Genomic DNA, 13173 nt, shown 5'->3' with positions numbered 1-13173 from the left:
AAAAAAGATGCATCAGCTAACACAGTAAAAAAAAAAAAGAGCTAAACAAAGTGTAACAAAATAGGAACCATTTAAATAGAAGGAAGTATAAAAATAGGAGCAGTATATACAGTATTGACAATAAAGAGACTATTAATAAAATTGCACAAGTGGAAAATGATATTGCACAATGAGAATGAAATGAAATTCCCCCTGAAAAATATCAGGTTATTGTCATATGTGTTAAATGAAATAAATAAGGTAATTAATACGAAAGATAAATAAATAAAGAAGCAAATTAAAACAGAAATAGCAATTTATGTCTCATTTTATCAATTAATTAAAAGCTACATTTACTGCCTGCTGCTACATTTAATGAATGAATGAATGATTTATTTATCGAGTCATTTCAGGTGGAATTTCATTTCATTCTCACTGTGCAATATCATTTTTCCACTTGTGCAATTTTGATAACAGTCTGTTTATTGTCGATACTGTATATACTGCTCCTATTGTTATACTTCCTTCTATTTAAATGGTAAAATTGTTACTTTGTTTAGCTCTTTTTTTGTTAGCTGATGCATCTTTGCTGCTGTACACTGCACATTTCCCCACTGTGGGACTATTAAAGGAATATCTTATCTTATTTACTGTACTGTGACGTCAGCCCACCTAACACAACAACAAGCTGTAGGTGCTGAGACCGGAAGTGGTCAAGTGACGTAACTGAGCCTTTACTGTAGTCTACAACAGTAAAATATAATTTATTAAAGGGTTAAATGCATATAAATATGTACCAGAACAAACCCCTAAACCAAAGTAAACCCACAGCCTACTAGGTGGCATATTAGTGCCTTCTACTTCTGGTTTCGTGGCATACTGGAAAATGAAAGTTAGCCGCCAGTAGGTAACGTAACAGACGGTTCTCTCTCACAGCTCATCGTTATACTGAACTCACCGTGGCTCGCTGCTGAAACGCTGTCAGTCTCCAAGTTAGCGTCTAAAAAACAACGAGATTGAGCGTAGTCGTCGTCAAGCAGACATTCTATTATTTGATTCGTCTGCCACTTGAGTATATCCGGATCAACTGGAGCCATTATAGCTGCTGCTGCTGCTGCTGCTGCTAAAACACCGACAGAGCACACAGACAAGTGGAGGCTTGCTGTTACCGCTGGTTACGAGGGTAAACCCCAAGTCACGAAGAATCTCGCGAGACTTGAGATACACGCCCAGCCAAAGAATTAAACTATAATGCCAAGAAGTGAAAGTCAATAGTTCAACTTCTACTGGAAAAATGTTGGTTTTTTTGTGCTTTTTTTAAGGTTAAGATAAAATAAGATAAGATATTCCTTTATTAGTCCTAAAAAAAATGAATAAATAAATAAACGACTCGTTAATAAATCATTCATTCATTTAATGTAGCAGTAGGCAGTAAATGTAGCCATTAATGAATTTATAAAATGAGACATAAATTGCTATTTCTGTTTTAATTTGCTTCTTTATTTATTTATCTTTGTATTAATTACCTTATTTATTTACTCTTCTGTTTGATTTCCCCATTTATTTATTTATTTATATATTCATTTTTTATTAATGTTTAAATGTCTTTATTTATTTTTGCATTTATTAGTAATTTATTTATTTATTTTTGTTTTATATATTTTATATTTATTTTTAAATGTGTGTGTTTATTTATGTATTAATGCATTTATTTATTTCTGCACAATTTTCCCTCTGCATTTCACCCATTTATTTCAACAAACTTATTTATTTCTGTATATTCTTTTCTTTATACATTTCTTGACAAATTTTATTTAAAAAATAAATATAAAATAAATAAAAAATAAATGCAAACATAAATAAATAAAAACTTCAATAAGGTCAATGTAATTAAATTAGTGGTGCTCACATCATTTAATAATAATAAATAAATAAATCAACTGCAACATCAACAATAATAAAATACAATATAGATAAATTATTTGCAATGAAATAAAATTCACACAGATAAAAGCTTTTTTGAAAACTGGACATTCACATCCATTGTATTGGGGTGTAGAAATCTCAGAGACAGATATCACATTACCTTTACAAATAGAAATAAAAACAGAACTTGCATTAAAACTGCAGAATTTTATAGTGGAGCTGCCTTGCCATGACATTGGCTTACCTCCACACTCGTTTATATAATGATTGTGCCATGTGATAGGCAGCACTATCAGCTCATGTTTACACTGGAGGGAATGAGAAAGTCAGTCAGCTTCTCAAAACTGTATTAAAAGTGGATGATGTGGAAATAAGCATGCATCCATCCATCCATCTATTATCTGTAACTGCTTATCCTGGGTCACGGTGGGCTGGAGCCGATCCCAGCTGACATTGGGCGACTGGACAGGTCGACAATCAATCACAGGGCTGACACATAGAGAGACATGTTGTGAGGCGACAGTACTAGCCACTGCACCACAGTGCTGCCTTGGAAAGAAGCAGTAACCAAAACAAAACCCTGGAGGTCATTAAAGAAGCCTGATCAGCAGAACTTCGAAATACAAAACTAGAATGCGGGAATAACCATAAGGTGGAAAATAGTTTGAATGCTTTTACAGCCGGAGAGCACAGAAACCTTATTAACAAAGCTCTGATAGGTGTTTTACGCATGGCTCTACAGTATGCACACATAAAACACCCACAGAGCAACATATGATTTGTTAGTTATCCCAACCAAAAATGCTTGAATGTAATCTTGGACCAAAGCTGTAGCCCTATAGTAACAGAATGGCAATGAAAAGGTCTATAATGAACTATAATTAGCTACTTAGCGGAATAGGAAGCAAGCTTCAGTCTGAAGCCTGGGGACTGATAACCAGTGCATTGATGAAAAGACAACATTTTTGTCATTCTGCAAGCTCAAAACGTAGCTCTGTGCTTATCTCTAAAACTCAAATAAAATACGCCTGTATGGGTTCATTTTGTTGGTTAAATGAGTGTTAAGATGCTAAGACAGATGGAAACAGTAGTTCACACAGTGACAGCCACTGGGATGCAGTAAACCGTATCAGGCACTACTGACTTCTCCCATATGCAAATTTATTTTTTGTTGCTCACATCAGGGGAGCTCCAATCCATCCAGAGCACTGGCTGGCAACATGATTTTCTGAAAGCCATGTAAAGTCAAGACTTTATCGTTAGAATATTTCTAAACTTTACTTGCTTATTTTAAATAAAATATATATTTTAAATAAAGTAAAATAATATAAAACAGTTTGACCCAGATTTGACCACTGATCACCCGAGGGAGGGTCAAACACACGTACACATTTACACACCACTTCCAGAAGATGGTGCCATTCACCTACTGACGATATTCTTTGCTGAGTGCTGCCCCACCCTGGTTCACACACACACGCACTCACACACACACACACTGTGACTGAAAATAAACTGAAGTTGATCACCAAAACAATTCTATTTTTTTCAGCAGCATCTACACGATTCACATTCCTAATTATAACAGGTGTCCACTGGTGTTCATGCATATATGTAAGAGCCTGCATGGTGTGCACACTTATCAGGATGATAACATGCACAAGCAAGCAGCACCATAAGACCCCAATTCCACAAAATGCATACACACCAGCAAGCGTTTTCTACCATCAAACTGATTGGTTCAATTAGCACCAGTGAGATGTTTTTTACATCGCCATCCGACACTCACCTTTCTACAAGTACAAGTACGGAGCCAACTGTTCACATGCATGTACGCTTTCGCTTTTGTGCTTTGACCTGCAGTGTAATAAAAGATTCAGTGTTGATACTATCAGGGGATTAACAGTGTCTCTTGCTGTATCCTTGTCATCATTTCTAATCGTTAAACTAAGATTAATAATAACACAGATTGTGAATTGTGTCACAAACCGAATCAGGTCAACTGAAAGTAAAACCAGATTATAATTATTCATATTTAAAAGGAACAGTGTTTAACATTTCATCAGGGGATCTATTAGCAGATATGGAATAAAATATTCATATCTATGTTTTCATTAGTGTGTAATCACCTGAAACTAGGAATCGTGTTTTCATTAGCTTAGAATGAGCCCTTCATATCTACATAGGAAGCGGATCCTCTTCATGGAGCCCGCCATGTTGCTCCACCATGTTTCTACAGTATCCCAGAACGGACAAACCAAACACTGGCTCTAGAGAGAGCCTTTCATGTTTTTACGTTACCTGAAGGCCACCGTATTTTTCTCCGACACGCTTGTGAAACTGCGGTAACGTGAGCTGCAGAGTGCAAGACCGTGGTACCGCCAGCCAGCCGCCGTCTGACTTTTGTTGCTCCTAAAGTAGTGTTATTATGGTAAGGATGAGTAGAAAGTAGCGGCGAGCACGGCTCCAAATCTTGAACAGTATCGGGTACCCGGTAGTTGTAAGAACGAAAGAAACAAATCAGAAATAAGGTAATGTAATAAGATAAAGGGTAAGGCAATAAGATAAAGGGTCTTTCTTAGATTATTCTGGGCAAAAAGACGAACACGTTTCAGCTATAAGCCATCATCAGCGTCACAGAGTCCACCATGCTGCTACCGTAGCCCATAACGGACAAACCAAACACTGGGTCTAGAGAAAGCCTTTCACGTTTTTACGTTACTTGAAAGCCATCGCAGTTTTCCGAAATGCTTGTGAAACTGTGGTAACGTGAGCAACAGAGTGCAAAATTGTGGTACCGCCAGCCGCCGTCTGACTTTCGTTGCTCCTAAAGTAGTGTTATTATGGCAAAGATGCCATAATAACACGAGCGAGGTTACCTTGGATTTGCACTCAGCGACATGTCATGGAAAGGGAGGAATGAGCGGAGGGGTAATCTCTTGGTTGCATTCTGCAACCACACCACTAGATGCCACCAAATCCTACACACTGCACCTTTACATTTTTTTTTGGTTCCTCTAGCCAAGCCAAATGGCGTCTCATTTATGAACAGCTTTGTGTCTTATAAGGTCTGTCATCTCTCTAGGCTCCTATCAGTTCATATATTTTCACACTACTTTGTTTTCTTCTCTCTCTCTCTCTTTCTCTCTCTCTCTCTCTCTCTCTCTCTCTCTCTCTCTCTCTGTCTCTGTCTCTCCACACAGGAGCCAATCACTAATGCACATGCGCTTTATTAACCCACCTGTAAAACACTGCATCCATTTTGTGACACTGATGCCAACATCCAACTACAACCGTTCCCACCGCCAGCATCAAAGGCTCCACTCCGAATCTATATTACACACCAGTTTTGGTGTTAAACTGCATATAACTGGTCTTTTTTTGTTTCTACACACCAGACTTTATGCTCATCTTGGTAAAAAGTGTGTCTTGTTTTTCGCACCACCATGGCAGCTGCCTTGTTTGTGAGGACTGACAGAGAAGATAAAAATAATGAAAGCGCATGTTTCATCCACACATTGTGCTCTGGCATGTCACTCAGAGAAATGAGATGAAAATTGCATTGCCCAGTCATGCAATTCCATCTCTTCTGGAAAGAATAAAGTCTTGATTAGGAATCGTGCACCAGAGTAATCAGCGGGGATGTCACACTCACTTCTGTGCTGTCTGATACACTGAAGTCAGTGTGATAGCATACACACAGAAAATTGGTCGCAGATGAAATAAAACTCATCAAGACTCATGTACTTCTTCATAACAGGATTCCCAAATGTTAATCTACACTGAGGTGTTATCCAACAGAACTCATGGACGTGACCGGTTATCATGCAAATATGTAAGATTAAAGGACCAAAATGTAATATATTTACTGCAATAAATCATAAAATCACCATGATATGTCATCAGAGATTAAGAAAACATACTAAATTGAATACTGTCTTCTCTGACTACAATGCTACAGCCAGTATGTTCTCCTTTGAAATATCCATTCTGGTCCAGAACGTCTGTTTTTGTTTTGGCCGGTGTGATCCCGTCTATTGCCCATTTTGACACCAGTTGCCCTATATGAAACAAATTGGCACGCAAACACAGCCTCCTGCAGCCATGGAAGCAAGCAAACGAACTGGATCAACAGAGATAACGTTAACGTTAGATTCTACCCAACCTGAAAAGCCTCGGCACATCTCTCTGTGGTTTGTGTGCAACATGGTCATCAAGGCAGCGAGTGACTACTGCTGCTGGCCAGAGGCTAATGCGGTTGTTTCGAGAAGGTAACCCTCAAATTGTGAAAATTTGCGCTGCTATCAGTCACACCGGAGAAGCGAACGGGCCACGGCTCCAATGTGTTGAATTTGGACTGCTGTTACCCATTTTAAACGCTAGCTGTCAGTTCTACATATTGTTCCTTTAAGTATCATAAACTCCATTACATAAGGAGAGGCTTTACTTATTTGGTTTTGCTTATTTGCGACACTATACAGTAGCACCAGTGCACAGATGGTGCCACTGGCATCAGCTAATGGGGATCCTTTTAAATAATAAAAAAACAAATTTAAAGTGAAGTCTGAATTTGCCTTTGCTGTAATAGTCTCACAAGCCCACATTTAATGGAAAATAAAATGACACCCGTTGTCTCATTAATACAAAGGAAAATAGTAAAAGAAAATGAAAGGACTTAGATAAAGCACCCAGTGTGAAGGTACAATACATTAGCGTCTCTCTGCTGGATCCTTTTCCTCTGACATAATTGTTAATACTGTGATTTTCGGCTCAAGCATCAGACAAGGCAGCATGAGGTTCAACAGAGAAGCTAGTAAGTCGGCAAACACATCCGAAGATGAAAAACAAACAGGATGAAGGTAAAAAAACTAAGACAGGCAGTCTAGACCAGAGAATAGAGCAGTACTATCAACATAGACAATCTGACAAAGAATGAACACTGACTACAGAATATATATACAGTATATACTGGAGTAGAATAGCTGATGGAGAGCAGCTGAGTGGGGAAAGTGAGGTCACTGACTGGTGGTCAGAGGGTGGAAAACCTGGAATGAGAGGAGATTGATGAAACAGAGGAGATAAAACCTTTGACATCAATAATACAGAGGCAATATATGCAACTAATAAATCAATAAATACAGAGAGAGAGAGAGAGAGACAGAGAGAGAGAGAGTTTGTGACACGACTCTGTGTGTCTGCCACCATAAAAATGAGGCTGGTGATGTTTGACAGTGGACGGTGGGAGCGTTTGTTTCCTGTGTACGTGATTGTAGGACCAAAGGGAGTCATTTCTGTGGCTTTTGAATCAGGAGAAGCCAGAGAAGAGACTTTCAATTCTTTCCAGCATAGCTGGGATCCTCTCATCTGGCTCTGTGTAATGAAATACTGATCCATAGCTGCAGGTGTTGTTGTTTTTCCTCCAGTGCTGGCACCAGTAAATGTTCCCAGCATGTCACTCTGCATTATTTCACCTCATTGCAACTTTGCACTGGTGGTCTTTTATGTTTTCATGTTCCTGGTTTTAAATTGTCATTCTTGCCTCATATTCTCTCCTAAACTTCTCATTTATTCCTTTAAAACAACAGGTAATGTTTGTATGCCGTTGAGCCAAAATGCCACTTCCTGTTGTGTGCCATTGTGCCCACTTTGTCTGCTGTTATCTAGCAAAGAGTGAAGCCTGCTGAGCTGTGGTGGAAAGTACATGTACTAAATAAAAGATATATGCAAACATGAATGAATAAATAAAGAATGCAAAATAAATATTACATTAAAAAAATAATACAAATAAATAAATTAAACACAAGAGTAAATAAATAAGGGAATTAATACAAAAATAAATAATTAAAAAGCAAATTTAAATATAAAGTTATGTCTCATTTTATTGATTAATTAATGGCTACATTTATTTTTTAAATTATTTTTGCTACATTTAATTACATTTATTTATTTATCGAGTCATTTATTTATTGACTGATTTATTTTTTATTTGAGTAGGTTCCGTCCTCCATACTACTCTTCTCAAAAACTCATTAAAAACTACTTGGGTAAGGTTTAGGCAACAAAACGACTTGGCTAATAATTTACCTTGGCCCAGTAATCATTTTTACTGAGCAGAGTTTGAACGCATCATAATGTAACTGCTGCTGTCTGCAGACAAGCAGGTCACAGTGATTACTCTGAGCAGCATGCACTTAAAACACATCTTTCACTTAAAAAAACTTTCTGGAGAAAACGCTCTGACTCTTATTCTACCTCAGAGTAAATGGTGACAAAAGAGATGTCACAACCATTAATTAGATTCATTAGGATTTTATTAGTCATCAATATTTATTGATGTCAAAATTCAGATGTGTGGGCAAAGTCAACACGGGGAGCACATGCAAACTCTAGCTCAATCACTGAGCCACCGTGGAGAACATGCCAACACTTGCTCAATCACTGAGCCATCGTGCTGCCTTCTCTCTTAAAAAGGATGTGCTTGTTTTAGAGTTGGGCGATCTTCTTCATAGTCACATAGAATGATCAGCCCAGTGGCCATAGAACAGAAAAGAGTTTTTTGACAAAATCACTTTGTGAAATGATCACTCCAGACTGTAATTTACCAAACTCCAAACTAGCACGTCCTTTTTGATAGTGTCATCTTGAAAAACAACCCATGTCACTAACCCATGGCAGAAAACCAGGGATTGTTTTTCAAGAGAAGGCAAAAGAAAACATATTGAGGAAAGCTTGAATGTTGGATGCCTGCGTGAGCTAGTTGTCCTGTGATCCACAGCTGATGCAGCTGGTGAAGGGCTTCCTTAGAATCCTGGCCACGGAACCGAACATCCCAATGACGGCTGAGCATTTCTGTTTCTTCTCCAGGAGGGCGACATCACAGACTGGAGTTACTTTACTTTTTCTTCTGAAAAACGTCCTCACTTTTTTAACAAAGCTGGGGGATTTTTGTATAGTCTCCTCCAGCTTTACAGATCCAGACTCCTGAGTTTGAGTAGAAGGTAGAGAAGAGTCTATGCTTCCCTTTGAGCTGAACTCCTCAACCATGGTCTTGATGTCTGGTTCCTCTGTGCAGAACTCAACCATGGACTCAACGTCGGAATCCAGTGAACTGAAGTCCTCAAGGACAAGATCGTTTTCAGTTTTCACTGTGCAGAACTCAACCATGGACTCAACGTCAAAATCAAGGGAACTGAAGTCCTCAAGCACGAGATCGTTCTCAGGTTCCCTTGTGATGAACACCTCAACCTTGGGCTCGTTGGTTGTTTTTTTTACGCCAAACTTCTCAACCATGAGATCGTTGCCAGGTTCCTCTATGCTGAACTCAACCGTGGACTCGAGGTCGAAATCATCTGAACTGAAGTCCTGAACCATGAGATCGTTCTCAGGTTCCTTTGTGATGAACTCCTCAACCTTTGGCTCGTTGGTTGGTTCTTCTGTGCGAAACTCCTCAACCATGAGCTCGTTGTCAGGTTCCTCTTTGCTGAACTCAACCATGTACTCGCCGTCGAAATCCTGTGTACTGAACTCCTCAAACATGAGCTTGTTGTCAGGTTCCTCTGTGTTGAACTCCTCAACCTTGGGCTCGTTGGTTGGCTTTTCTGTGCCAAACTCCTCAACCATGAGCTCGTTGTCAGGTTCCTCTGTGCTGAACTCAACCATGGACTCGCCGTCGGAATCCTCTGAACTGAACTCCTCAAATATGAGCTCGTATTCAGGTTCCTCTGTGTTGAACTCCTCAAACATGAGCTTGTTGTCAGGTTCCTCTGTGCCAAACTCAACCATGGACTCATCGTCGAAATCCAGTAAACTGATCTTCTCAAACATGGAGCTGTCCGTGGACCTGCCGTCTAAGTACTGTGTACTGAAGGCGTTGGCTGGTTTTTCTGTGCCAAACTCCTCAAACATGGTCTCGTTGTCTGGTTCCGGTGAGCTGAACGGTTCCGTGGACCTGCCGTCTAAATACTGTGTACCGAACGCATTGTCTGGTTTCTCAAGGTGGACCTGATGTTGGTCCTTCTTTAAGAGGCATCTGGTCAGTATTTTGACAACTTGGGAAATCATATCTAATCCTTGGAAAGGGGTTGTCTGCCTGGTAAAAGCCAGTGTGCAGTTGACCCTCTCAGCCACATCTTCTGCAACCAGCTGCAGCAGTTCTTCAGAGTATTTTGACTTCTCCTCTACAACTCCTACCACTTCTCCAAGACACTGGTAAAGTGAATTTCCAAGGCTTGCTTTGACATCCTCCTCTGTCACTGTGTGATAGTTACGAGATCCAATCTCGTTCCTTAAAAAGAGAAACAGTCATACTTTAGCTAACTGATCTGCTCTGGGCGGTAACATTTAAACAGTTCCACTGCTATCACCCTCTGAACCTTTTTCAGAACTTGAGGGGACCAAACTTAACCCTGATAACTGATGATAGTATTCACCAACACTAGAATCTGGTTATGGATTTTTTTTGTATTTTCTATTGACTCTCAAGGTTACAACTTTCGAGTCCACATACAGTAATGATGTTTGAGAAGAAGATGTAAGTGAATAACAGTTCTGTGGAAGCATTTGACTTACATTGTGACAGATTTGTTGGCACTGCAATCCCCAGCCGGGTTGCGAATGTGAGGTGCCAGAGAATCCACGATGTCGGTGTGGACTGTCTCCACAAGATCTTGACATAGGCTGAACAGCCGTACGAATGTGTCAGCATCAATTATGCCGTCTTTCATCGACTCCCATTGACTGGAAGAAAAGATTAGGAATGGTTAGGAAAAACTAACATTTAACCAGTGTTTAACCAGTTGATTAATGACGTTTAACTTTGACTCACGTTTTTTTCATGTTTGAGAAATGAAACATGAACACTCGGACCAAACTCTCTGATGTGAACAGAGGCAGATCCAAATCACTGCACCGCAGGTCTCCCATTTCATCAAATGAAATCTGACAGGAAGAAAAACAATCAGATTTTAGAACCAGGCATCTTTTACACATTAACAAAACACTTCTCATTGGGATGGGACTGTAAAAAATCGACATGTTCAAAATCTGACAACGCTATTAACAGTTATGGTTGGTTATTGGTGCTGTGCACAATTCCTGAACCATCTTTTAATTCAATCTGCAATCTGCATGCATTCAGATAGACTAGGGATGTTAATAATTAACCGTTTAACCTTAATGTCGGTTAACGGTTAAACGGTTAAAAGAAATATTAATAATTAATTAAAAAGTTGAGCAAAACTCAGAGGAGCGGCACCGCTGCAGTGTATGCGCGGCACAAATCTTGTCAGATAACGATTAATAATCGGTTAATGAGGGTTGGTTATCGATTAAGAAAATGTTTCAAACTAGCATCCCCAAGATAGACCATATCTGTGCATTTCAAGAGCTTATATGGTTCAAATACAACTGTTGAACAATGTTGCCTTTAAGAAATAAATGTCAATGGGAATTTTAATGTCTTACCGAGGTAGAGCAATCCATGTTAAGCGCTGATCTACAAGTGAAAATGCAGGTATATAATAGCTATGGTAGCTTTCCTGTAGTTTTCACTGTGAAGGTCTGCATAGATCTGTTTAAAATCACCTCTACTGGTAATATTGTGAGTGAGGAAAACACTGCACTGTTCTGGAATGTTGATACGTAATAAAGGAACAGAATTCCGTAATAAAGCCACAGAATTCCGTAATAAAGGCACAGAATTCCGCGCGCTCACTGATCGCATTACTTCATGGAATGGGATGACGTACCTTCGTCGTGAGAACACCGCTGCTAAGCAACGGCGATATTAACGTTACTATAGTAACCTCTAGAAGCCACATGGCTAACAACTTAGCAAGCTAGCAAGTAGTGAGTGACATAATGCAGGAAATACAAAGACATAACATGACAGAGGAACAAAAATTAGGCCTTTGGGAATATCAACATTTTCCTCAGACATATCATAAAATTACGAAGAGATAATAATATACGACTAAAATGACAATATATTCACTTATTATGCACCTAAGGCACAATTACTTGGATATTGTTTACAAGTAAGCAAGTTGTCAGCTGTTCAGCACCTAATTATATACCTAATATAACCTAACCTATATACCTAATAAGTTATATTTACTGTATTGTTATTGTTGTTATTATATATATCTTGTCCTAATTGTTTGTTATCACTATTATGTAGTCATATTATTTCTTTATATTAATCTTGTCTCCAGGTGGAGGCTTCAGATAAGCCAAGTGGGTTTTTTGCCTCTTCCTGCACTTTACATTATTCATTTATTTCTTTTGTTATGTTGTATAGTCTTAAATTGTGCAAAAAAGTGCTGTACAAGTACAAATTTGAGGTGGGCTACTTCTATTTTTTCATTTTATGCTACTATATACTTCTGCTCCACTACGATCCAGAGGCAAATATTGTACTTTTTACTCCGCTATGTTCTCAATATTTTAGGTTTGCAACTAATGATTATTTTCATTGTCGATTAATCTGTTGATTATTTTCTCTTTTAATCATTAGTTGTTTGTTCTAAATGTAAAAAAATGGTGAAAAATATCGATCAGTGTTTCCCAAAGCCTAAGATGATGTCCACAAATGTCTTGTTTTGTCCACAACTCAAAGATATTCAGTTTATTGTCATAGAGGAGTAAAGAAATCAGACATTTAAGAGGCCAATTGTGATCCTATTGGCTGTTCATTCAGTGTAGACAGCTGTCAATCACTTGCGAACTCTGATCAAATGGTCAAACTAGGCAGCGCTGATCGAATATGAATCAATATTCTGTTACTGTAATGCCAAATTCTAACCTCAAATGTTTTCAGAAACATCTTGCAGTGTAATAAGAAAGTTTGCTCCGGCTGGTGGACGGTGCTTGGTATTTCCTCAACTGATCCCCACATGGCTGCCGGGTCACAAACTTTCTCATTTTACACTTAAACAGTGCACTACAAGATGTTTCTGAAAACATTTGAGGTGAAATGCACCATATCTGTGCATTTCAAGAGCTTATATGATTCAAATACAACTGTTGAACAATGTTGCCTTTAAAAAAAATAAATGTCAATGGGAATATTAATGTCTTACCGAGGTAGAGCAATCCATGTTCAGCGCTGATCTACAAGTGAAAATGCAGGTATATAATAGCTTTGGTAGCTTTCCTGTAGTTTTCACTGTGAAGGTCTGCATAGATCTGTTTAAAATCACCTCTACTGGTAATATTGTGAGTGAAGAGAACACTGCACTGTTCTGGAATGTTGATACGTAATAAAGGAAC

At 38.7% G+C, this 13173-nt stretch overlaps 1 protein-coding gene across 1 annotated transcript; it reads right to left on the bottom strand.

The window, feature by feature from the left end:
• Positions 1 to 8198: 8198 nt before the first annotated feature.
• LOC141764822 (uncharacterized) lies at positions 8199 to 11502 on the bottom strand. Its single transcript, XM_074630439.1, has 4 exons — positions 11368 to 11502; positions 10730 to 10842; positions 10474 to 10641; positions 8199 to 10189 (listed from the first exon to the last, which is right to left on the bottom strand). Exons 1-4 carry the CDS (start codon positions 11383 to 11385, stop codon positions 8659 to 8661), a joined length of 1830 nt encoding a protein of 609 aa, XP_074486540.1. The 5' UTR covers positions 11386 to 11502; the 3' UTR covers positions 8199 to 8658.
• Between the last annotated feature and the right edge of the window lie 1671 nt (positions 11503 to 13173).

The sequence above is a fragment of the Sebastes fasciatus genome, chromosome 1 (genome assembly GCF_043250625.1).
Source record: "Sebastes fasciatus isolate fSebFas1 chromosome 1, fSebFas1.pri, whole genome shotgun sequence".
In the NCBI taxonomy this organism is placed as follows: domain Eukaryota; kingdom Metazoa; phylum Chordata; class Actinopteri; order Perciformes; family Sebastidae; genus Sebastes; species Sebastes fasciatus.
The sequence above is the reverse complement of the archived record's forward strand: the minus strand, read 5'-3'. Positions and strand labels throughout refer to the sequence as shown.